This window comes from Mobula birostris, chromosome 3, assembly GCF_030028105.1.
Source record: "Mobula birostris isolate sMobBir1 chromosome 3, sMobBir1.hap1, whole genome shotgun sequence".
Lineage (NCBI taxonomy): Eukaryota > Metazoa > Chordata > Chondrichthyes > Myliobatiformes > Myliobatidae > Mobula > Mobula birostris.
The window spans coordinates 178,119,334-178,146,634 of NC_092372.1; the positions used below are offsets into that span (position 1 = coordinate 178,119,334).

A 27,301-nucleotide genomic window follows, 5' to 3' on the forward strand; every position below is an offset into this window, starting at 1 on the left:
GAACCAGTCTCACCATTCTCCTCTGACTCCTCTCATTGTCAAAACATTTTTGCCTACAGAACTGCTGTTCCCTAGATGTTTCTTGTTTTCCACATGATTCTCTAAACGCTAGAGTCTACTGTGCATGATCAACAGTTTCTGAGAAATTCAAACTACCCCATCTGGCACCAATAATCATTCCATGGTCAAAATCACTTCGATCAGATTTCTTTCCCATTCTGATGTTTTGACTGAACATCAGACGAACCCCTTGATTAAATCTGCATGCCTTTATGCATGGAGTTGCAGTACCTGCGTGGCTGATTAGATATTTGCATTAACAAGCAGGTATATGGGTGTACCTAATAAAGTGGCCATTAAGTATATGTTAAATCCATGTAGGCTTATCAGTGTTGTTTATCTGCAATTATACAGTTGAATTTTTTTTTGTTTTAGTGAAGCCATTTTTGAATGAAGAAGAACTTCAAAGGAGTACAGAAATTGTTAATGCATTTGGACAAGGGATTGGTAAACAGTTACATCAAAAACTTCTGGAGAGGGCTAAAGTTAGGAGAAACTGGGTAAGCAGGAGCATAGATATCCTTTGGTATTAATACAAGAATGAATTACTATTGCAGTGAGGATGGTTACTTAATATGTGCTGTATGCAGATTTTTAACTACCTGACGATTTGTGCCTATGAAGTCTTCCCTTTTACTCACACAGTTCTGCAAGAATCTTTTAAGTTAGCTGAAACAAAATTAAAAATACTGTGGATGCTGGAAATCAAAAGCTCAAAGCTCAAAATACATTTATTATTGAAGTATGTGTACTTTGTGTGGGCACGTGGCCAAGTGGTTAAGGCGTTCGACTAGCAATCTGAAGGTCGTGAGTTCAAGCCCCAGCTGAGGCAACTTGTTGTGTCCTTGAGCAAGGCACTTAATCACACATTGCTCTGCGACGACACTGGTGCCAAGCTGTATGGGTCCTAATGCCCTTCCTTTGGACAACAATCAGTGTCGTGGAGAGGCGCAACTGCCAGTCTTCCATACAACCTTGCCCAGGCCTGCGCCCTGGAGAGTGAAGACTTTCCAGGCGCAGATCCATGGTCTTGCAAGACTAACGGATGTGTACTTTATACAACCTTGGTATTCGTCTCCTTACAGGCAGAATAGAATCCATTAAAAACAAAAGAAGACCGTCAAACACCCAGTGTGCAGAGGGAGAGAGAAAAAAAAACAAATCATCCAAACAACAAAAGCAAGCAAACAAACAGCATTCAAAGTGAAATTCACAGGCATCACTGCAGCTGATCCAGAAGTCCACTAGTTGCAGGCCACAGCCTCAGTCCAGCACGGAGATGACCAATCTGGGCCACAAAGCCAGGCATCACTGCAGCCAATTTAGAAGTCCACTAGTTGCAGGCCACAGCTTCAGTCCAGCACAGAGATGAGCAAACCCCGCAGAGCATTGAGCTGACTGGAACGTGATTCACCTCCGACCCCAACACCCTAACCATTTTAATCTGTCCCGGTGCTTAAATTATCTAACCATTAGGTCGTTCTTCACTCCCTGCCACTTCGATACCCCCTCAGGATCTGCCACCTCAATTCAGCCAGTATCCAACCTTCCCAATTCAGCTTGGCTCTTAAATTGATCTTTCCTCGATTTCACTTTGCCTTGGCTGGCTCCGCCAAATCGAATTGACTCCAAGTCTGCTCCGGCAACTCCGGCCCGGATACACTGTAACTGTGCTGCCTCTCTAAAACCCCAGTCCACACTGCAAAATTGTGAGGTTATACTGGCATTTCAGCTCAACTGAAATAAAACAAAAAATACTAGAAATACTTCAATCGTCTAACCCACTCCAACTCCACCTCTGTTTTCAATCTTTTACTCTGCTTCAACAAATTCAGCATTGGCACAGGAACAATGGAAAAACTCTAACCAGGCTTTAGAACTTTGAGTTTTTTGAAGTTGTTAATGCTAATTAGCAACTCCAGCATCCAATGTTTTCCTCTCTTCTTTTATTGCTGGTCATTTATTCACTAGTATTTATATTATCCTCATTTACCTGGCTCCTTCATCCCATTCATTGTTTGATCTTTATTGCTCTTCATCTTGTCACAGAGCTTCTCCTTCATTCTCTCTTTCCCGCACTCCCATCTTTTTGTCTTCAAACCTTTCATAGTTTTGATGAGAAAACTTTGACCAAAATCATTAACTCTGTTATTAATCTCTGTTTACCAGAGCTCCATTTCATATGCTATCACTGCCTGACCCAAGTATTTGTAACATTTTGTTTTAAGCCACTTGCCTTATTTTTTATTAGCCTGCTAGATAATAAATGAAATCAGCAAGAATGGGCCTCACTGCCCTATGCTTTTCTGCTAAGTGATAGGTTGACATAATGGACTCTATTCCATCTATGATCTTGACCTGTACCATTGCAGTTTTGTCCAGATTTTGCCTAATCTGTGGCTTTCTTCATCCTTAACAAATTATCCCTTCTATCGCATGTACCAACTGTGACACAAGTTAGTGAAAGTACAAGTTGACAGAGGCCTGTCCTGCTTTTCCATCCAACTTCAAAATTTAAGGATAATGTTGTTCAAGGATTTGACCACAAGGAGCCTCTATCACAGCAACTAATTTTTATTTCGGCTTTTTCTTTTATATAGCATCAGCTCAATTTTCTTTGGTATTGTGGAATCGTAGAACCCTCACCTTTCACTCTTACCCAGAAATAAGACCTGAGAAGAGAACCGAATTTATCTGAATCAGAATTGGCTTTTTTACCACTGTCTTTTATGACATGAAATTATTTTTTTTGTGGCAGCAGTATAGTGCAAATGCATAAATTTCTATAAATTACAAGATAAGTAAATAGGTATTTTATTGATCCCAAAGGAAATTACAGTGTCACAGTAGCATTACAATTGCACAGCTATACAAATATTAGAAGAGAAGTAAGAAAAAATAAAATAAGTTACCTTAAAAATAAGATGTTATCTTTGACCTGTAAATTTTATACAAGATTTCCAAATTCACACTGATAAGATGTTAGTGCAAGAATTACTGTAATATAATACTTTAATAGGTGCACATTCACACCGTCCAGTTAAGAAATGATGGTAGTATTCCACAGGGTGATCGTGATAGCAGGATATGGTTAACAGAACTTAAATGGAGCTCTGGTAAACAGAGGTTAATAACAGTCTAACAGGAGGGGGGGTGGAGGGGGTCATCACTTCCCCAGCTATAGGTTGACTCATTATAGAGCCTAACGGCCGAGGGTAAGAATGACCTCATATAGCACAGTTGTCTTAGTCTGTTGCTGAAAGTGCTCCTCTGTTTCTCACCCTCTGCATGCCACCTTGGCTGAACATTGTCCAGAATTGCCTGGATTTTCCAGAGGGTCCTTTGTTCTACCATTGCCTCCAATGTGACAAGTTTGACTCCTATAACAGAGCCAGTCTTTCTATTCAATTTATTGAGCCTATTGGCTCAATTTATTGATGCCATTGTCTCTGCACATCAAGTAGAAGAATGTACTGGCAACAACAGACATGTGAAGGAGAGGCCTGCATACTCCAAAGGATCTCAGTCTCCTCAGGAAGTAGAGGCGACTCTGACCCGAGTTGTATACAGCTTCTGTGTTGATACTCCACTCAAATCTATCATCCTGGTGCACCCCCAGGTACTTGTAGGTCCTCACCACATTCACGGCCTCACCATCAATAGTAACAGGGAGCAGTACAGGTTTGAGCTTTCTAAAATCCATCACCATCTCCTTTGTCTTACGGATGTTGAGCTGCAGATGATTCAGTTTGCACCATTTAACAAAGTCCTCCACCTGGGCCCTGTATTCATCCTCCTGTCCTCCCTCTTTTGGTTGTCTACCCAACTATTGCTGAGTCATCAGAGAACTTCTGCAGATAGCTTGACTCAATGTTAAAAGAAGGGAGGAAAGTATTAGCATTAACAACTTCAAAAAACTCGAAGTTCTAAAGGCCTGGTTAGAGTTTTTCTATTGTTCCTTGTGCTAATGCTGAATTTTGTTGAAGCAGAGTAAGAGATTGAAAGAGGTGGAGAAGGAGTGGGTTAGACGATTGAAATATTTCTCAAAGTCCAAGGTATACAGGGTAAACGGGAAGGGAGCAAATACAGTCCCCTGTGGCGCCCCAGTGCTTTATAGCCATGTCTGCCATACAGCTCTGAAGCTACCTGTCTGGCAGACCTCTATCCAGGAGACAATGAAAGTGCCAACCTACATTGAACAGAGCTTTGCCCCCAGCAATGAGGGCTGTCTGGTGTTGAGGGCGCTGGAGAAATCAGATCACATGATCCTCACAGTGCTGCCCTGCTTATCCAAGTGGGAGTAGGCTCTGTTCATCAGATAGTGGACAGCATCATCAACTCCACTATGCTCCTGGGAGGCAAACTGCCGGGGATCAAGGGCTGTTCTGACCAGGGGTCAGAGGTGAGCTTGGACCAGCCTCTCTAGGGTCTTCATGAAGTGTGGGGTCAGGGCCGCTGGACAGTAGTCATTCAAGACTTTTGGTTGGCCTTTCTTGGGCACTGGGACCACACATGATGCTTTCCACACAGCTGGGACCCTTTCCAGGCTGATACTCAGATTGAAAGTGCACTGGAGAACTCCACACAGCAGCTCAGCACACTCTTTCAGGGCCTTGGGGTTCACCCCATCCGGTCCCAGTGCTTTGCCATGCCTGAGCTTCCCCAGAGTCCTCCTCACCTGTGCAGTAGTGAAGGTGAGTTCTTGATGACTGGGGAGTTGGTGGAAGGTGGAGACTCGGGTAGGTGAAGTTCAGGACAGTAGCAGTTGGTATGTGGAGGTGTGGTTGGTAGGTGCAGGGGAAGTAGGGGGTGTAGTCAATGGTACCTGTAGTCTGTGTTCATCCACATACTGAATTAGAGGGGAGGCACTGGTGCTGAGGGAGCATTGGGTGCCTCGGCACCTGGACTGGTGTGCTGAGGGTGGTGTGAACAAGATGGCGATTGTCAAACCTGTTGAAGAATTGGTTTAATTCATTAGCCCATTCATGGCTGCATTCCAGGGCTCTGCAGCCAGGCTGATTGAAGCCAGTGATGTTCTTCATGCCGCTCCACCCCTCCCATGTGCTACTCTGCCCAAGCTTGTGCTCCAGCTCTCTCCTGTATTTCTCTTTAGCCACCTTGATCTTCTTCTTTAGCAATAGTGCAAATAGTGCAAAAAAAGGAATGGAGGTCGTGTTCATGGACCATTCAGAAATCTGATGACAGAGAGAAAGAAGCTGTTCCTGACCACTGAGTGTGGGTTTCAGGCTTTTTTACCTCCTCCCTGACAGTAGTAACAAGAAGAAGACACGTCCAGGATGGTGAGGGTCCTTAATGATGGATACCACCTTCTCGAGACATCGCTTCTTGAAGACATCCTCAATGGTATTCAACCCTGTGCAGACTCTCGCAATCCTGTGTATTGGAACCTCCATACAAGCAGTCATCATGCATCTATAGAAATTTGCAAGTCTTTGATGAATACCAAATCTTCTCAGATTACTAATGAAGTAGAGCCACTAGCTTCCTTTATGATTACATCGTGATCCTTCAAGATAATGATGCCCAGGAACTTAAAGTTCCTCAAACATACTACCGATGACCCCTCAATAAGGACTGTTGTGTGTTTCCCTGACTTACCCTTCCAGGAGTCCACAATCATTTTTTTTTTTTTGGTTCTTACTGCTATCGAGTGCAAAGTTGTTGTCACGCCATCTTGCCAGTGTCTGACACATTTTTATTAATTATTCATATTTGCCTGTTATGTAATTTGAAAGGTAAAACTGATTGTCTTGTACAGTATATTGAATCTACAAGTAAAATAAATCTCAATAGTGTGGTATTCCTTCAGGTTCCTGTATGTTTTAGAAAAAGTCAACTGCAAACTGTAGTTGATTTTACCAGTCTGTGTGAGTGCATTACAGTTTGGTGAATTTTAATGAATGACCATTCACTTTCCATGTCTTTTGATCAGCTTGAGGAATGGTGGCTAATCACTGGCTATTTGGAGGTCCGAATGCCATCAATGTTGAACGTAAACTTTGGAGGTCCTGCTCCTTACCTAGAACACTTCTGGATACCGAAAGAAGGGACTCAGCTTGAACGCACTGCAATAGTTGTTTATTACACGCTGCAGTTTTGGAATCTACTTCGGAAGTAAGATACACAGTAGAAAAATTAAAACATGTATTATATTGAGAAGTTCAGAAGTGTCCTGTACAACCTTATTTTCTGTGGTGTGATTTAGGATACTGGAAAGTTCATTACAGTTTTAGGGTGGGTGAAAGAAAAATAAAGATAATTTTACGGGTGTAAAATTATACTTTTTGAAATCATGTTCTATATAGAATATTTTGGAGTTTGGTTAGATTAAATTCAGACTTGCAAGTCCTGTTCTGGAGCTTATTGATTTTACTTTGTAGCTGGATCACTTAGTACATATTGATTAACTTTATTAGATTTTGTTCATCTAGTTTATTTAGTTTTGGCTATCACTCAATATAATACTCGGGTCATCAAGTTTACAGAAATTATCAATGGATATTTTATGTTACATTGGAAAAAAAAACACAATTCCAAAATAGCTTATTTTGTTACAAGAGATGTTATCTTTTATTGAATATATATCCTTGGCTGAAATATGATGAACAATATTGCATATTTATAATATCAAATTGATGTATATGAAAATTATTGTGTTACCATATGACACTTATGAAATACATGGTTGTGGGGAGGTTATTTTGCACTGGTAGTGCTGCTAACACGACCCTCAAAGCAGGTTTTTTGTCATTGCAGTTGTTTATGTACATTTTGTATAAGCTGACTATGCTTTATTCTTTCTTATTCCTAAGGGAGTGCCTGGCTGTGCATAAAGCTGGTGGTGTGCCACTAGATATGGACCAATTTCGTATGTTATTCAATACCTGCAAAATTCCTGGAGTAACCAGAGATTCCCTTGTCAGCTATTTTAAAACAGGTACTTATTATGTTCAAAAACAAATGCAAAAACAGATATTTGGGTTCCTTACTAGTGTTTGTATGAGTCTGGTTTTCATGCATCTGGAGTCAGAAATTACATTCCAAGGCTTGGTGACATCTGGGCTTCGGATGCTTTCCCCCTGGAGCACACTGTACTTTTCCATGGTCTGTACCATAATGGACCATGAAGAAGGGAAAGCAGAGGAATAGGGTTGCCTATTCAGAGATGTTTAGAAAGTACCATTACTGATCTTCTAAAAACTCATTAAAAGTACTTTAATTTAAAAGTGTTTTAATTTTTGAAAAAACTATACTAATATAATTTAATTAAAAATAATAACGTGGGCCTTCGCTATCAAAAGTCACCTTCAGGATAATTCAGCTCATTAAAGTAGCAACTGGTGTCATGATTTCAAGGAATTTTAGGTGTTATTGTATTGTAATGTGACAAACTGAGAACAATAATTTGCCTAACATTCAATGGCACACTCAAAAATGAATCTTTAGTAATTGCTCAGGTACTCTTATCAAGTTGAAGTTCAGGTTCAGATTATTGTTATTCAACTGTACACAGGTATACCACCATGCAAAAAAAACGTTCTTCCAGACCAAGGTGAACAACGCAGGTCTTTTAACCTGCACACATAATGTATAAGGTAATATTGCCACAAATGTTATCAAATAATAAGGTTCGTATACAACACAAGTTAAAAAGTAAACAGTATAACGCTACTGTGCTTCATATGTGATGGGACCATGGTGGTGGCAGGGAGTTCAGTAGTCTTACAGCCTGGGAGAAGAAGGAAAGAAGCGGTTTCTCATCCTAACAATTCTTGTCCTAATGCTGTGATTCGTCCTGCCTGATGGTAGGGGTCAAAGTGATTGTTGGATGGATCATTGACAATGTTTATTACAAAAATATGCACATTCCATTAATTCCATAACTTCCATCCAAGTTCAAAGTAAATTTATTGTCAAAGTAATGTTATCATGTCCTTTCTTGAAATTCATTTTCTTGCAGGCATTTACCGAGAAAAAGAAATATAATAGAATTTATGAGAAATTATACATAAACAAAGACTGTCAAACAACCAGTGTGCAAAGAAAGACAAACTATGCAAATAAGAACAATATAATACTGAGCAAAGGAACACACACAAAATGCTGGTGGAACGCAGCAGGCTAGGCAACTTCTATAGGAAGAAGTACAGTCAACATTTCGGGTCAAGACCCTTCGTCAGGACTAATGGAAAAAAGAGATAGTAAGAGATTTGAAAGTGGGAGGGGGAGGGGTAGACCTGAAATGATAGGAAAGGACAGGAGGGGGAGGGATGAAGCCAAGAGCTGGAAAATTGATTGGCAAAAGGGATACAAGGCTAGAGAAGGGGGAGGATCATGGGACGGAAGGCCTTGGAAGAAAGAAAGGGGGAGGGGAACACCAGAGGAAGATGGAGAACAGATGAAGAGTTGTTGAGTGAGGGAGGGAGGGAGAGAGAGAGAAAGAGAGAAATAAATAAATAAGGGATGGGGTAAGAACGGGAGGAGAGCCGTTAACAGAAGTTAGAGAAAGTAATGTTCATGCCATCAGGTTGGAGGCTACCCAGAAGGAATATAAAGTGTTGTTCCTCCAGCCTAAGTGTGGCTTCATCTCTACAGTAGAGGAGGCCATAGATTGACATATGGGAATGGGACATGCAATTAAAATGTGCGGCCACTGGGAGATCCTGCTTCTTCTGGCGGATAGAGCGTAGGTGTTGAAGCGGTCTCCCAGTCTGCGTCGGGTCTCGCCAATATATAGAAGGCCATACCGGGAGCACCGGACGCAGTATATCACACCAGCAGACTCACAGGTGAAATGTTGCCTCATCTGGAAGGACTGTCTGTGGCCCTGAATTGTGGTGAGGGAGGAAGTGTAAGGGCAGGTGTAGCACTTGTTCCGCTTACAAGGATAAGTGCCAGGAGGGAGATCGGTGGGAAGGGATGGGGGGGACGAATGGACAAGGAAGTCGCGTAGGGAGCGATCCCTGCAGAAAGCAGAAAGAGAGGGGGAGGGAAAGATGGTGGTGGGATCCTGTTGGAGATGGCAGAAGTTACGGAGAATTACATGTTGGACACGGAGGCTGGTGGGGTGATAGGTGAGGACAAGAGGAACCCTATTCCTCGTGGGGTGGTCAGAGGATGGGGTGAGAGCAGATGTGCATGAAACGGGAGAGATGCGATTGAGGGCGGAGTTGATGCTGGAGGAAGAGAAATCCCTTTCTTTAAAAAAGGAAGACATCTCCTTCATCCTGGAATGAAAAACCTCATCCTGAGAGCAGATGCGGTGGAGACGGAGGAATTGAGAGAAGGAAATGGCATTTTCACAAGTAACAGGGTGAGAAGAGGAATAGTCCATGTAGCTGTGAGAGTCTGTGGGCTTATACTAGACCTCAGTAGATAAACTTTCTCCAGAGATAGAGACAGAGAGATCAAGGAAGGGGCGGGAGGTGTCGGAAATGGACCAAGTAAATTTGAGGGCAGAGTGGAAGTTGGAGGGAAAGTTGATGAAGTCAGCGAGCTCAGCATGCGTGCGGGAAGCAGCGCCAATGCAGTCGTCAATGTAGCGAAGGAAAAGTGGGGATGGATACCAGTATAGGCAATCGCCTCTGATCTGGGCTGACATTTACGTGCCGGGCAGCACCTAATTAATTAGCTTGTTTATTTCGGCTTTTTTTCTTAAAGATGTGCTGGGTGCCTCCCGGCTACTGCTGCATTCTCCGCAACCTGGCTACCGCTGCATTCTTTGTGAATCGATATCTGTCTGTGGCCCAGGGGTTGGGGTGGTGGGACACTGGAGTGTCACCTGTTTCCATCAGGGCAGGCAGGTCATCTTCTATGTCTGCCTGCCTCGATGTCAAAGGTCGAGATTCGTCCTCTGCTGTGGCTGATGTGGAAGGCTTGCTTGACTACTTAGCCTCGCGCATTTTTAGATCATGCAGTTCTTTGTAAGGACTCAAACCATCCTGCAAATATGCCCTAAACCGACGTACCCTTCCAAAATTAAAGTTGTACTTTATCATTGCAGCGAAAATCTCACACAGTTGCTTCACATTCAGTTCCTGGACAACTTCACTTTCGGTCCGTTCGCTACTGTATTCGGTTTTGATTGTTATCCTTTCCTCTTACAATTGCATCAGCTCTTCATCTATCAGTTCTTGGTCATGGGAGACCAAAACCTCTTCAACATCATCTTCGTCAACTTCCACAAGCCAAACTCACTTTATCCTTAGTTCGTTCACCACGATCGAAATGTTTAATTATGTCTAGTTTTACGCTAAGTGTAACATCCTTACGAGCTCTTTCAGGCTTTTCCAATACCTTAGCAATTATCTTGCTAACGGCTGCTCACAGGCACGTGTTTAAGCTGTTACGTACCCTGTAACTGGGTTGCCAAACCAGCAGAAATGGACCACTTAGTTGGAGTCTGGATTACTGGAACTAAGAAAGTTTTATTAAAGAAATAAGTAACACAGTACTCTAATCGTAAGGATATAAATGCAACAGGTTAGCAATGATAAAACACACATGTACACAGAACTAGGATAATAGGAATCAATCAAGCTCTATCGCAGTCTAGGGGTAAAATGATCAGTCTCAAGTGACGCAGAGTTCAGTTCAGCTGAGTACAGTTCACAGTAATCGCTGTTGTGCCGTTGGAGAGAGAGAGAGAGATAATATGCAAATTCTGATTCACACAGACCTTCGTTCTTCACAGTTAGCTTTCGGGCAAACCCTTTTATGTCTTCTGTGGTCACCAACTGTGACCCCTCCGTTCCGGATACGACCGTTCTTCCGCAGTGAACCCGGCACCCAGGCAAGGGCGGACACACACACCAGGTTCCCGCCGATCGTACCTTTTCACCCTGTGCGTCTATGGTCGGTTCCCGTGACCAGACCTCCAAACTCCCACCAACTTGTGGGGGCACACCGCTTTTCCAGGGTCTCGTTATCTCGTGATCTCGTGGTGTGTGTCTTGCTTTAGCGAACCTGTTCTTTTTATCCCCCTGCTGGGGTATCGCCTGTCCATCAAACTTCAAACAGTTCAGGTTCAAAGCAACCGGTCTGTCAATACTCTTAATTGTGTTTCTTTTCCGTTACCCCTCTCTCGTCTCTCATTAACATTTTGAACGCTTCTCCATTGTCTCCCTTATCTCCCTCATCAGTAGCAATCTTCTGATAACTTGGTTTTTCGTCACAAAGCAATGCCGGCTAGAATGCCGTTCCGAATCTGGGGGAGAGTGGCTGCTCGGGGCGCGCGCTGTCTTTTTTTTGTAACAGTTGAAACGCCTTCTGTTAGCGAAAACGGGTAACTAATGTAGGTCTTTCGTAACAGTGAGGTTTCGTAAAGCGAATGTTCGAAAAGCGGGGGACACCTGTACTGAGAACGTGAGTTATAAAGAATCCTTGAGACTGAGTCTAGTTTATAGAATCAAATCAGAGTAGTGTTGATTAAAGTTATGCACGCCAATTCAGGAGCCTGATAATTGTAGGGTAATAACTATTTCTAAACCTGGTGGTGTGGGGCTGAAAGCTTCTGTATCTACTGCCTAAAGATAGTTGCAAGAAGAAGGGATGGCCTGGATAGTGGAGTTCTTTGATGATGGATGCTGCTTTCTTGTGGCAGCGCTCCATGTAAATGTATTTAATGGTGGGGAGAGCCTGGGCTATGTAGCAAAAGTAAATTCAATAAAGCAAGTAAAGGCTTACAGATTTTCTTGGAATTTTGCAAGGACTGTTACAAGTTCAGTCCATGAAGCTACAGAACAATATACAGACAAACTAGTTATGTCTCATTAAAACATAAGAAAAGGAAAATAAATGGTGAAAGTATGGTAGCTAGACCAGAATCCAGCTTGAAATCTTTAGCACTAGCTATGGATGTAATAACATTTACTCTAGGTTCTAAGAAAAGTTTCTATGGTATATTAAATCTCATATTTTTACTTCTCAGTAGTGTTAGAATATTAGATGGTGTTCCAGAAGCAGAAATGAAAGCAAATTCCTTAATAGTCTTTTAAAAGGTTGTGGATCAATAGTTAAAAATATATAAACATATTAAACAGGAGTGGAGGGGGGAACATTAGGATTAAATGGATACTTTCAGAGAAATAAAGATTGATTGGTGGTTTGATGTACTAAAAAATTGAATGATTAGCATTAGCATTGCAAAAAAAAGTATTTTTAACAAAAATACTGAAGAATCTATCTACTTCTAAGCTCTTTGCACACTCAGCTCTTGTCCCCTGTTGTAATATGCTGGTTGTAAACCATAACACTGCGGATTATGCTCTTATGAATACAGCAATGTTTATTTTGTTGGTACTTTTTAGTGCTTAAACTGGTTCTTTTATCTCCATGTAGAAGCTGAAGGTCCATGCCCCTCCCATTTAGTGGTCCTTTGTCATGGTCGAGCCTTTGTCTTTGATACCCTGTTTGACCATCAAATCCTTACACCGCCAGAGTTTTTCAGGTAGTTATTTACTTTTCTTATTAACCCATAGGTGTTTAACCATTATATTATAGATTTTCCTTCAACCTTTGTAATGGAAAGAAAGTTAGTTATTTGAAAAATCCATTGTATTTCTTCTTGGTCTGTGGTATGGCATTTAATACATGCTTAGATCAAACTACTTATATGATTAATTCAATTGCAACACACACAAAATGTTAATCACTCTTAGAGTTGGAACACTCTAAACTAAACTAAATTCAAACTAAAGCCCAGACTAAATTCATGGTCAAATATTAATTCATGTTTGTATAATTCAATGTTTGTAGTTAGTTGATTATTAATTTAGGTAACTGAGTGCTGAGGGCTCCATTTGGTAACTAGACTGTTTATTTGTATCATTTGCTCATTTTCGTCTGTTCATATAGGCAGTAAGTAGAAGCTATTGCTTCAAAGCTGTTAGGTAGTTTACAGCAGGGTTGTTGCGTATTTACAAATTCCAAATTTTTAAATGCGAGGAGCCAATGGATCCAGTGATGTTCATCTTTACGTGAATGAACAGAGTGAAATATTCTGCCCTCTGTTGCATATTATGTATTCTCCCTATCCTGCTATCAGCTTTGCATTTGTGGTGCCACCATCACCAGCAATCATTCTTCTCCTTGTCTAATAGGACACAGTTGAAAGTAGCTTATTGTAAACCAGTCATTATTATCTTGCTGTTCTTCCTCCCATCACAAAGAAATACTTTTACACTCAACATGTCCTGGTGATAGTGCAGATAAAATATGCTGCGCAGAATGGGCACTACATTTTTCCCGAAATTTAATGCCACAATATTAATCTGTCGTCTACAGTGCTTCACAATTTTTACTTCATGATTATTGCATTGACAGATTGTATCATTTAAAATGATTGGTGGAGGGTCAGGTATTGGGGAAACAGGTAGGATGCAGAAGGACTTATTCAGATTAGTAGAATGGGCAAGAAGGTGGCAAATGAAATACAATGTTGGAAAATGCTTGGTCATGCACTTTGGTAGTAGAAATAAATGTGCGGACTGATTTCTAAATGGGGAGATTTCTAAATTTGAGATGCAGAGGGACTTGGGAGCCCTTGTGCAGAACACCCTGAAGGTTAACTTGCAGGTTGATTCGGTGGTGAGGAAGGCAAATGCCATGTTAGCATTCAGTTCAAGAGGTCTAGAATACAAGAGCAAGGATGTGATGCTGAGGCTTTATAAGGTACTGCTGAGGCCTCACCTTGAGTATTGCAAGCAGTTTTGGGCCCCTCATCTTAGAAGAGATGGGCTAGCATTGGAGAGGGTCCAGAGGAGGTTCACAATGATGATTTCAGGAATGAAAGGGGTATCATGCAAGGAACGTTTGATGGCTCTGGGCCTGTACTCACTGGAATTCAGAAGGATGAGGGGGCACCTCATTGAAACCTTTTGAATGTTGAAAGGCCTAGACAGTAGATTTGGAAGGATGTTTTCCATGGTGGGAGAGTCTAGGACAGGAAGGCAGAGCCTCAGGATAGAGGGGCGCCCTTTCAAAACAGAGATGCGTAGAAATTTCTTTAGCCAAAGGGTGATGAATTTGTGGAATTTGTTGCCATATGCAGCTGTGGAGTCCAGGTCGTTGAGTGTATTTAAGGCAGAGATTGATAGGTTCTTGATTGGATGTGGCATCAAAGGTCAGGAATTGGGGTTGAGGAGAAGATTTAAAAAAAAATATATCAACCGTGATTGAGTGGTGGAGCAGACTCAATGGGCCAGATGGCCTAATTCTGCTCCTATGTCTTATGGTCTTAAAATATTTAATTGAACTGAATATTGATGGTTCCATGTGGTAACTAAACTGCTTATAAGTATTTCTTGCTCATTTTTGTCTGTTCATGTAGACAACTCACTTATATCAGGGAACGATGCAACAGCGAACCAGAAGGGCCAGGCGTATCTGCATTAACTGCTGAGGACAGAACACGGTGGGCAAAGGTATGTAGTTAGAGCTGATCTCTGCTACTGTTGTGAAAGCTACTAAGACTAATTTTGTTCAGAGAATACTGTACTGTGCGACGGTTTTAGGTCCATGTAGAAAAATTCTGTAAAATGATGATTTCAAAAATAATGAAAAGTTTCTGGTGTAAGTATGAAAAAAATTACTGTAAAGAGCAGTAGACAGTAAAACACTAAATCTAATCAATATTTGGTGTGAATCCTCTTTGCCTTTAAATCTGCATCACTTCTCCCTTGGGTATACTGTTGTGTAGCTTTATAAGGAACTGGCTAGTTGATTGTTCCAAGTACCATGGAGAACTTGCCACTGTTCTTCTGCAGACTTTGGCGGCCTTACTTGTAACCTCAGATAGTCATGTGGAGATGTGGAGACCATACCATCTGAAACCATATTAAAAATCTAGGGTGCCTAGGACTTTTGCACAGTGTTGTAAATGGATCAGGCCATTCAGTACTTAATTTTCAATCCAAATTCCTGACAAATGGTGCCAGAGAGGGGTGACAGCTTGTGTGCAGCTCCCAATAGAATCAACAAATACTGTGTTTTGAAACTGCTACAGCTGAGATCTACAGTCACAGACACTGCAGTAAGTAAAATTGTTTCAAACTGTTTGAAAGAACGAATGATCTCCAGACCTGACAGATTCAAGATATCCAATGTCTTAGGAAGCAACTGCCTGAGAGGACTCCAGGTTAGGCTGAAATTCAGGGCTCTAAGCCTCCCCCCTACTCCATCAATACAGCTCAAACACCGTGTATAAGTTCACAGATGACACACAGTTGTTGGCAAATTCTCAGATGGCGACAGGAAGGCATACAAGACTAACGTGGTTTGACTGGTTGAGTGGTGTCGCAACAACACCTTGCACTCAATGTCAACAAGACAAAGAAATCGATTGTGGACTTAAGGAAGAGGAAATCAGGCGAACACATACTAATCCTCATTGAGAGGTGAACGGTGGAAAGAATAAGCAGTTTTAAGTTCCTAAGCATCAATATCTCGGAGACTGTTGGAAATTTCAAAAGATGTACGGTGAAGAGCATTCTGACTTGTTGCATGACAGCTTAGTTAGGAGGCTCCAATGCAGAGGATCACAAGAGGCTGCAGGGGGATGTAGAGTCAGCCAGTTCCATTATGTAACTCAGCGGTCCCCAACCACCGGGCCACAAAGCATGTGCTACCAGGCCGCGAGGAAACGATACGAGTCAGCTGCACCTTTCCTCATTCCCTGTCACGCACTGTTGAACTTGAACATAGGGTTGCCAATTGTCCCATATTTGCCGGGACATCCCGTATATTGGGCTAAATTGGTTTGTCCCATACGGGACCGCCCTCGTCCCGTATTTCCCCAGCTAAGGTAGAGTGTTCCTATGAAACATTTCGTGCCGAAATGGTGTGAAGCAAAGAAGCAATTACCATTAATTTATATGGGAAAAGTTTTTGAGCATTCCCAGACCCAAAAAATAACCTACAGAGGCCCAGGTTCTGTAACTTATCAATCAGGATTGTGGGAATGATGGTGTTAAATGCTGAGCTATAGTCAATGAACAGCATCCTGTATTGTATTGTCCAGGTTGTCTAAGGCCACGTGAAGAGCCGTTGAGATTGCGACTGTCATAGACCAATTGTGGCGATGGGCAAACTGCAGTGGGTCCAGGTCCTTCCTGAGGCAGGAGTTCAATCTAGTCATGACCAACTTCTCAAAGCATTTCATCACTGTCTATGTGAGTGCTACCGGGTGATAGTCGTTAAGGCAGCCCACATTATTCTTCTTTGGCAATGGTGTAATTGTTGCCTTTTTGAAGCAAGTGGGAACTTCCGCCTGTAGCAGTGAGGGGTTGAAAATGTCCTTGAATACTCCCGCCAGTTGGTTGGCACAAGTTTTCAGAGCCTTACCTGGTACTCCGTCAGGACCTTCCACCTTGCAAGGGTTCACCATCTTAATTTCACTTTTTAGTTTTAGTTTATATTTTGGGTGAGCCTGGTAAAGCTGCTTTAATTTCTCGGTTTTGGGTTGGCCAAATTCAGAAACTGAGTCAAGGATCGATGGCCATTTCTGCTCCCTGAAAAACAGTGGAGTTCTAGGTGGGTCTTGAACGCACAAAAAAGGACAGCTATGCTACTCGTTTCTCCAATGGTAGCTCACAAGTTGGCTCTAGGTTGTTAGTACAGTGTTACTGTAGCCATCCTGTAAATATACTTTCACTTTGTATCCTCCATTTCCTATAAAGTACATAATTTAATCACAAAGATGAATCAGCTCTTAAGGTAAATAATGAAATTTGCATCAGACTCATCTGTGTTTTATCACTTTTCTGCATTTGTACTGAAAGTTTTGGTTCTTTGCAGTTACTGGTCTTTACTTTGAATTTTCACTGTTTGAAAAGGAAGCGCAAGTATTAACAAATAGTTTTAAGTGATAGAATCAAATTCTATTGTACTTCATTTTTTCCCTCCGAAATGCCTGCAAGAAAATGAATCCCAGGGTGGTATATGGTGACATACATACTTTGATAATCAGTTGACTTCGAACTTTGAAATCACAGGCAAAATTAATTGTATTTTTATTTCCTTTACGTAGAGTCATTGAACGATACAGCATGGGTACAGACCCTTTGGCCCAACAAGCTCTTGTTGCCCACACAGCTTGTCCCAATTTCCTGCGTTTAGCCCATATCTCTCCAAGCCCAGCCCCTCCATGTACCTATCCAAGTGCTTCTGAATTGATATTATTGTACCTGCCTCTGCCACTTCTTGCAGCTTATTGCATAAACTCAGCTCCCACTGTATAAAAATGTTGCTTCTCAGGTGCTGCTTAAATGGGCAGCACAGTAGCACAGCAGCTAGTGTAATGCAGTTTTCAGTGCCAAGGACCCAGGTTCAGTTCCACTGCTGTCTGACATCAGTGCAGCAAATTTGAACTGGTAATTTAATTGGTAGTTGGTGCCTGTTTTAAGTACCTTCATGGCCAAACGTAACTTAAATAAATCTGATTTTTATAAATGTACTTTACCTTCAGTTTTGTGAAATCAATAGTTTTGCTATCTCTATGTGATGTTATTTTATACTCTATTCTTGTTTGGTGCAACTGTAACGAAACCCAATTTCCCTCAGGATCAATAAAGTATGACTATGACTATTTCGTGACAAATTTAGGAGACCTTTAGTTGCTCCTTGTTTTCTGTGAACTAGAAACATAGAAAACATACAGCACAATATAGGCCCTTCGGCCCACAAAGCTGTGCCAAACATGTCCTTACCTTAGAACTGCCTAGGCTTTACCCATAGCCCTCTATTTTTCTAAGCTTCATGTACCCACCCAAGAGTCTCTTAAAAAACCTTGTCACTTCCGCCTCCACCACTGCCGCCGGCAGCCCATTCCACACACTCACCACTCTCTGCGTAAAAAAAACTTACCCCTGACGTCTTCTCTGTGCCTACTTCCAAGCTCCTTAAAACTATGCCCTCTTGTGCTAGCCATTTCAGCCCTGGGGAAAAGCCTCTGACTATCCACACGATCAATGCCTCTCATTATCTTGTACACCTCTATCAAGTCACCTCTCATCCTCCGTCGCTCCAAGGAGGAAAGACCGAGTTCACTCAACCTATTCTCATAAGGCATGCTCCCCAATCCAGGCAACATCCTTGTAAATCTCCTCTGCACCCTTTCTATAGTTTCCACATCCTTCCTATAGTGAGGCGACCAGAACTGAGCACAGTACTCCAAGTGGGGTCTGACCAGGGTCCTATATAGCTGCAACAATACCTCTCAGCTCCTAAACTCAATCCCACACTGATGAAGGCCAACGCACCGTATGCCTTCTTAACCACAGAGTCAACCTGCGTAGCAGCTTTGAGTGTCCTATGGACTTAGACCCCAAGATCCCTCTGATCCTCCACACTGCCAAGAGTCTTACCACTAATACTATATTCTGCCATCATATTTGACCAACCAAAATGAACCACCTCACACTTATCTGGGTTGAACTTCAGCTGCCACTTCTCAGCCCAGTTTTGCATCCTATCAATGTCCCATTGTAACCTCTGATAGTCCTCCACACTATCCACAACACCCCCAACCTTTGTGTCATCAGCAAATTTACTAATCCATCCTCCACTTCCTCATCCAGGTCATTTATAAAAATCATGAAGAGTAGGGGTCCCGGAACAGATCCCTGAGGCACACCACTGGTCACCAGCCTCCATTCTGAATATGACCCGTCTGCAACCGCTCTTTGCCTTCTGTGGTCAAGCCAGTTCAGGATCCACAAAGCAACATCCCCTTGGATCCCATACCTCCTTAGTTTCTCAATAAGCCTTGCATGGGGTACCTTATCAAATGCCTTGCTAAAATCCATATACACTACATCTGCGGCTCTACCTTCATCAATGTGCTTAGTCACATCCTCAAAAAATTCAATCAGACTCATAAGGCACGACCTGCCTTTCACAAAGCCAGGCTGACTATTCCTAATCATATTATGCCTCTCCAAATGTTCATAAATCCTGCCTTTCAGGATCTTCTCCATCAACACCAACCACTGAAGTAAGACTCACTGGCCTATAATTTCCTGGGCTATCCCTACTCTCTTTCTTGAATAAGGGAACAACATCCGCAACCCTTCAATCCTCCAGAACCTCTCCTGTCCTCATTGATGATGCAAAGATGATTGCCAGAAGCTCGGCAATCTCATTCGCTTCCCACAGTAGCCTGGGTTACATCCCGTCGGGTTCCATTGACTTATCCAACTTGATGCTTTCCAAAATCTCCAGCACATCCTCTTTCTTAATATCTACATTCTTAAGCTTTTCAGTCCACTGCAAGTCATCCCTACAATCGCGAAGATCCTTTTCCGTAGTGAATACTGAAGCAAAGTATTCATTGACTACCTCTGCTATCTCCTCCGGTTCCATACACACTTTTCCATTGTCACACTTGATTGGTCCTATACTCTCACATCTTATCTTCTTGCTCTTTACATACTTGTAGAATGCCTTGGGGTTTTCCTTAATCCTGTCTGCCAAGGCCTTCTCATGGCTCCTTCTGGCTCTCCTAATTTCATTCTTAAACTCCTTCCTGCTAGCCTTATAATCTTCTAGATTCATATCATTACCTAGTTTTTTGAACCTTTCGTAAGCTCTTCTTTTCTTCTTGACTAGATTTACAACAGCCTTTGTGCACCACGGATCTTGTACCCTACCATCCTTTCCGTGTCTCATTGGAACGTACCTACTCAGAACCCCTTGCAAATATCCCCTGAACATTTGCCACATTTCTTCGGTACGTTTCTCTGAGAACATCTGTTTCCAATTTATGCTTCCAAGTTCCTGTCTGATAGCCTCATAGTTCCCCTTACACCAATTAAATGTTTCCTGAACTTGTGTGTTCCTATCCCTCTCCAATGCTATAGTAAAGGAGATAGAGTTGTAATCACTATCTTCAAAATGCTGTCCTACTGAGAGACCTGACACCTGACCAGGTTCATTTCCTGATACCAGATCAAGTACAGCCTCTCCTCTTGTAGACTTATCTACATATTGTGTTAACTGCTTGATTCTTCCTTCCATATATTTTTTGGATTCAATAGCCTAGGTCTTTGCTGGTGACTGAGCTTTATTTACTATGATCAAGATTATGGCTTTACCTGCCAGCATGTAATGGGCACTGTGGGAAGGTTGACCATAAACCACTCCACATTTACCACTGTATCTGATCAAATATCTATGTTGCAGCCAGACCACATCCTTGGAAGTGATTTTCTTATTTATTTAAGAATTTGTAAAGTTCATTGGAGCAGCATACCCAGGGTTGAAACATTAATAAAATCCTGTGTCTGGTCCCCAGGGTTGCATTGTAATTTGGGCCACAGAAATTACATTCCATGAACTAGTTTTGTTGATGCTCCAGTGTGGCTGCCTTCAGATTGATTCCTCATTTTTTTTAATAGAACAGAAACATTTTTTCACTCCAATCATTATGTTTTAAATGAACACAATAATTCAATCAACAAAAATTACGTATAAACAGAGTAAGTTTTTAAAGTGGAGGCACAGAGACGGCAGATGCTGGAATATTAAGCAACAATTTGCTAGAGGAACTCAGCGTCTGTGGGAAGAAAGAAATTTTCTTTTCCCCTGCAGGGTTTTGACCCAAAATGCCAACAATTCCTTTCCTCCCACAGATGCTGCATGACCTTTCCAAGTTCTTCCAGCATATTGTTTGTTGCTTATGTCTTTAAAGTAATTGGTTTGCAATGTATGTACCTGAGTGTACATTAGTCAAAATAACAAGCAGACAATACCAATACAACATAGAAATGAATGCTTACTTTCTGAGATGGAAGGATGTTGCAAACATAAAAATTTCTGAATCTGATGGTTTTTGTTTTAACATTTTCTTACAGACACGGGAACATCTAATTAGCTTGGATCCCAATAATGGGACTATCCTGGAACAAATTCAGAGCTCCTTGTTTATACTCTCGTTGGATGATGCTAGTCCCCATGCAACAGCCAACAATTACTCTGAAGTGAGAAATATTAATTATTGATAAATAGCAATGTTTGTTTTGGAAATTTGTTGATTAAAGCTTCAAATATAAGATGAAAAAAACTGCAGAAAATTCTGGAATCACTTAGCAGTTCAGACAGCAAAAGTGGGAAATTATTTCTATGAGAGATTTGAGACCTTCTGTGAGAAGTGAGAAAGAGAGAAAATTTGTTTGAGGTAGCAATAAAGGCTGAGTAAAGGATGAATAAGATAAAGGGATAATGTGACAGCAAATGAGTTAATATAGCAGCCCAATTGCTTCCTTACCTATGTTATGTAAGTTGTGCATTATAGCAAGCTGTGGGTTATGCCCAGCACACCAAGCTGTAGAGTCATACAGCACAGAAACAGGCTCCTTGGCCCACTTTCTCTGTGCCAACCAACATGTTTACTTCACCTTTTCCCATTTGCCCATATTTGGCCCATTTTCCTCTGATCCTTTCCTATCCAAGTACCTCTTTAAATATGTTTTAAATACTGGTAATTGAGTCAGTGGGGTCTGTTGGGCAAGCCAGGTTGTTTGCTTGGCTGATTCCAAACCTCCAAACGCCATTTAAGGAGACTCTAATGGAGAAAGACCCACAATAACAGAAGGATAAATTATAGAAATGACCTGATACAAGCAGGAAGAAAGAGTATGTGACCCGATGTTGCAAAATTCAGTATCGGGTCCAGAAGACATCGTTCCACAAGCTTGTGCTGGGCCTTGTTGTAACAGTATTAGAGGTCACAGAGTGGGAGTGAGTTGGAATGTTAGAACCGATGGCTTATTCTGGCTAATCCGTCTGTGGCCTCCTGATTACTCTGTCTTTCTGACTTGGTAGGTGATATTTGAAAATTATACGTAATCATAACCAAGCAGTCTTTAATACAGTTTGATTCTTTACCTCTTTCAGATATGTCTATCAGTCCTAACTGGAAATCTAACTATACGATGGGGTGACAAGTCCTACAATTGTCTTAGTTACTCTAACGGAACATTTGGTTCAAACTGTGATGTAAGTGAGTGGAAGAAAAGGGTATCTTTCCAGAGAATTTTACATGGCCAAAAATAGTGGACTGTCTGCACAGAGGATAATCTCTTAATGCATGAACTGAATGATAAGTTGGTGAATTGTCTCAGAGCATAATTTTGAACAGGACTGGAAGGAGATCACTTCCACTCTTTCAATGTTTAGGTACTATAAGACCATAAAACCATAAGACATAGGAACAGAATTAGGCCATTGGCCCATTGAGTCTGCTCTGCCATTCAATCAAGGCTAATCCTTGTTTCCCCTCAGCCCCACTCCCCGGCCTTCTCCTGTAACCTTTGGTGCCATGTCCAATCAAGAACTCATTCAGTTCTGCCTTAAATACACCCAGCAACCTGGCCTCCACAGCTGCCTGTGGTAATAAATTCCACAAATTCACCACCCTCTGGCTAAAGAAATTTCTCTGCATCTCTGTGCTAAATGGACACTCCTCTATTCTGAGGCTGTGCCCTCTTGTCCTAGACTCCCCATTTATTGGAAACATCCTTTCCACATCTATTCTATCTATGCCTTGCAACATTCAAAAGGTTTCAATGAGATCCATGCCCACCATCCTTCCAAACTTCCAGAGAGTACAGACCCAGAGCCATCAAACGTTCCTCATATGATAACCCTTTCATTCCCAGAATCATCCTCGTAAATCTCCTCTGAACCCTCTCCAATGCCAGCACATCTTTTCTTTGATGAGGAGCCCAAAACTGTTCACAATACTCAAGATGAGGCCTCGCCAGTGCCTTATCAAGCCTCAGCATCACATCCCTGCTCTTGTACTCTAGGCTTCTTGAAATGAATGTTAACATTGCATTTGCCTTGCTCACCACCGACCCTTACCTGCAAGTTAACCTTCAGGGTGTTCTGCACAAGGCCTCCCAAGTTGCTTTGCATGTTAGATTTTTGGATTTTTTCCCTGTTTAGAAAATAATCTACACATTTATTTCTACTACCAAAGTACGTGACCATGCATTTTCTAACATTGTACTTCATTTGCCACTCTCTTGCCCATTCTCCTAATCTGTTTAAGTCTTTCTGCAGCCTACTTGTTTCCTCAACACTAGCTGCCCCTCCACCAATCTTCGTATTGTCAGCAAGCTTGGCAACAAAACCATCTGCCCCATCATCTAAATCATTGATATACAGCATAAAAAGAAGTGGTTCTAACACCGATCCCAATGGCATGCCACTAGTCACTGGCAGCCAACCAGAAAAGGATCCTTTTATTCACACTCATTGTCTCCTACCAATCAGCCAATGCCCTCACCGTGCCAGTAATTTTCCTGTAATACCATGGGCTCTTAACTTGGTAAGTAGCCTCATGTGTTGCACTTTGTCAAAGGCCTTCTGAAAGTCCAAATATACAACATCCACTGCATCATCTTTATCTATCCTACTTGTAATCTCCTCAAAGAATCCCAACAGATTCGTCAGGCAAGATTTTCCCTGAAGGAAACCATGCTGACTTTGTCCTGTACTCCATAACCTCATCCTTAACAACTGACTCCAACATCTTCCCGACCACTGAGGTCAGGCTAACTAGTCTATAATTTCCTTTCTCCTGTCTTCCTACTTTCTTAAAGAATGGAGTGATATTTGCCATTTTCCAGTCCTCTGGCACCATGCCAGAGTCCAATGATTTTTGAAAGATCATTACTAATGCCACCACAGTCTCTACCGCTACCTCTTTCAGAACCCTAGGGTGCAGATCTTCTAGTCTGGGTGACTTATGTACCCTTGGGTCTTTCAGCTTTTTGAAATAGTAATTGCACTCACTTCTCTTCCCTCACATCCTTCAACATATGGCACATTGCTAGTGTCTTCCTCAGTGAAAACTGATGCAAAATACTCATTTATTTCACCTGTCATCTCCTATCCCCCATTATTATTTCTCCAACCTCATTTTCTAGCAGTTCCATAACCTCTCTCAGCTCTTTTATTTTTTACATACTTGAACAAGCTTTTACTATCCACATTGATATTGTTTGTTGTCTTGCTTTCATATTTCGTCTTTTCCCTCCGAATGTTTCTTTTAGTTGCTTTCTGTAGGGTTTTACAAGCCTCTTCTTCCCACTAATTTTTGCTTTGTTGTGTGCCCTTTCTTTTGATTTTACATTAGCTTTGATTTCCCTTGTCAGCCACAGTTGTACTATTTTGTCATTTGAGTATTTCTTCATTTTTGGAATACATCTATCCTGCATCATCTTCATTTTTCCCAGAAACCCACGCCATTGCTGCTCTGCTGTTATCCCTGCTGGCATCTCCTTATAATTTACTTTGGCCAACTTCCCTCTCGTACCAGTGTAATTTCCTGTACTCCCCTGAAATACTGCTACGTCAGACTTTACTTTCCTCCATATCAAATTTCAAGCTGAACTCAATCATATTGTGATCACCTTCTCCGAGGGGTTCTTTTACTAATCACCTCTGGTTCATTACATAATACCCAATCCAGTATAATTGATCCCCTAGTAGTAGTAGTAGTGACAAACTGGTTCAAAAAGCCATCTCGTAGGCATTCAACAAACTCACTCTCTTGAGATCCATTTCCAACCTGATTTTCTCAATTGACCTGCATGTTAAAATCTCCCATGACTCCCATTGCTCTTTTGACACACCTTTTCTATTTCCTGTTGTAATCTGTGGTCCACATCCCAGCTACTGTTGGGAGGCCTGTCATCAGGGTCCTTTTACCTTTACAGTTTCTTAACTCAATCCACAAGGAATCAACATCTTCCGATCCAACATCACGTCCTTCTACTGGTTTGATGCCTTTTTTTTACCAGCAGAGCTATACCACCCCCTCTGCTTACCTTTCCATCCCTCTGATACAACGTGTAATCTTGGACATTCAGTCCCAACTACAACCATCCTTCAACCACGATTCAGTGATGGCCACAACACTATTCCTGACAATCTGTAATAGTGCAACAAGATCATCCACCTTATTTCTAATACTCCATGCATTGAGATATCACAGCTTGAGTATGGTACTTCCTACACTTTTTGATTCTGCATCCCTAATGCACTGATACTCACCCTGCCTGCTGCAATTTTATCCTATCATCTGCCTGCCCTTCCTGACGGTCTGACTGCATGCTGTCTTTGCTTTTTTATCATCTGTCCTAAGTTGAGTCCCTTCACTCTAGTTCCTACCCCCCACCAACTTATTTTAAATTACTGGTCGAACTTGGTTTAGTGTGTTAACTAAATTTTGCGCCCTCTGATAATGCAGTACTCTCCTCAGTTAATTGGCTATTTGTGAATGCGTTCTTACTAAAAGTATTTGTTATAAATTTTGTCACATTGAATTTCTTTTCAAGTCATCTTTCCCATAATATCTAGGACTGTTTATCCATCAGATAACCACAATATAATGCAAATAAATAACAAATAACTAGTTATTATTTTAGGTTGTACATTATTAATGCAATTAATTTTAACATATGATTTATTGATTCTGTTTTGATCCAGCACTCTCCATATGATGCAATGGTCATGGTTTCTGTGTGTTATTACACTGATCAAACTTTGAAGTTGGTAGAAGGTAAATGGAAGGTATGTGAAGATTTTAGTGTTAAATGTTTGCAAAGGAACAGTTAATTACGCTCACCTCCATACTTCCATTGAAGTGAATTGCAGGGGTGTCTGGGGCGTGCCCTTAACTTTTAACCTCCAAAGATAAAAGGTAGTGTAGCGGTTACCGTAATGCTACTACGGCACCAGTGAGGCAGATTCAGTACTGCTGCTGTCTGTAAGGAGTTTGCATGTTCTCCCCACGACAGAGTGAATTTCCTCCGGATGCTCCAGTTTTCTCCCACATTCCAAGACTTGTGGATTAGTAGATGAATTGGTCACATGGGTGTAATTGGGTGACACAGGTTCTGTGAGCCAGAAAGACCTGTTACCATGCTGTATCTCTAAATTAAAAAGTAAAATAATTTTATTTTTGTTTTTAATTTTGTCAGGATACAGTTGATGTTATAAAATTAAGTTCAATTATCATTGTAGAATTGTGCTTCTACGATGATTCAACTCAACTCACTTGTTACCCATTTTGATCCTTGAACTCTATTTTATAAGATGCAAATTATTCCTTTGAGGATTTTTTTCAGCATTTCTCTGATTTGAGATCCTTTATTCATGTGACAGAAATTACTTCCCTACATCAGGGGCACAATTTTCTGTCAAGTTAGTATCAGATATTTTATTATAGTTTAAACAAACAGAAACTCTGTTGTTAACAATAATGCAGCCTTGGGAATCCCACTCAACCTAAATTGACATTGTGGTGAGATACCAGTGACCAGTTTACTATTGGTCATCAGCTAACTAGGAACAACTGGCAGGGCATGTGTTCAGCCATGGACTTCTGTCCAAGCTTATTTCTTCGAATCAGTGGTCACAGGCTTCGTCAGGCTTCTGCTGAGTTATGGTGGAGGAGGAGTCAGACCAGTGGTGAGAACCGGGGTAAGAAAAGACTTGCTCTGTTCAATGTTTTGGATTTTCTAGTTGGAGGTTTAGGATAAAGAAGTACCAGGAGGCCTCAACTGAGAGCTTCGGAGTTGCCATGGTGATTGGGAGATAGTGACCTAGGATCAGAAGTTTGGGCAGCCTTCCTAAAGGAATAAACTAATAAATATTAGAGTCAGAACTTAGAAAGTTAAGTTACATTTTTTTTAGGAACTTGTAGAAGTAATTTCTAATTGAGGCATATGTCAAGTTCATTAGCTTAAAATAAATTGCCAGTGATTGCCTTTGCATTATTGAACAAACACTTAACACATAATGATGTTCTAGCTGTTCATTTGAAACAGGTTTACTTACTTATTTTATATTTCAACATATTTGATAACGATGGGTGGAGAGCACAGGAAATCACTTCTAATGTGTTTTTTTTAAAGGATATTTTCTCCATAGGAAAATATATCGTCAGTCTGACTCGCAACGATAGTCAAAAACAGATCCTTCAGTTAGGTGAGTCTGTACTGACCAATCCTACATTAATATCAACTTTTTCTTCTCTTCATATTCCCATCAACTTCCCCCCAGATTCTGCCGTTCACTGGCATACAATGGGCAATTTATAGTGGCCAATTCACTGACAAATATACACATTTCTGGGATGTGGGAAGAAACCAGATTGCCTGGGAGAAACCTACGTGGTCACAGGGTGAATGCGCAAACTCCAAACAGACAG

At 41.5% G+C, this 27,301-nt stretch overlaps 1 protein-coding gene across 3 annotated transcripts in view; it reads left to right on the forward strand.

The window, feature by feature from the left end:
- crot (carnitine O-octanoyltransferase) overlaps nucleotides 1-27,301 on the forward strand; it is a 57,325-nt gene that overhangs the window by 13,731 nt on the left and 16,293 nt on the right. For all 3 annotated transcript variants that reach the window (XM_072253751.1, XM_072253752.1, XM_072253750.1), the window contains 8 exons: nucleotides 436-560; nucleotides 6,014-6,195; nucleotides 6,894-7,018; nucleotides 12,421-12,529; nucleotides 14,411-14,504; nucleotides 20,931-21,056; nucleotides 21,973-22,074; nucleotides 25,576-25,659. In XM_072253751.1, coding sequence (XP_072109852.1) covers nucleotides 436-560; nucleotides 6,014-6,195; nucleotides 6,894-7,018; nucleotides 12,421-12,529; nucleotides 14,411-14,504; nucleotides 20,931-21,056; nucleotides 21,973-22,074; nucleotides 25,576-25,659 — 947 coding nt within the window. The remainder of the gene's footprint in view (nucleotides 1-435; nucleotides 561-6,013; nucleotides 6,196-6,893; nucleotides 7,019-12,420; nucleotides 12,530-14,410; nucleotides 14,505-20,930; nucleotides 21,057-21,972; nucleotides 22,075-25,575; nucleotides 25,660-27,301) is intronic.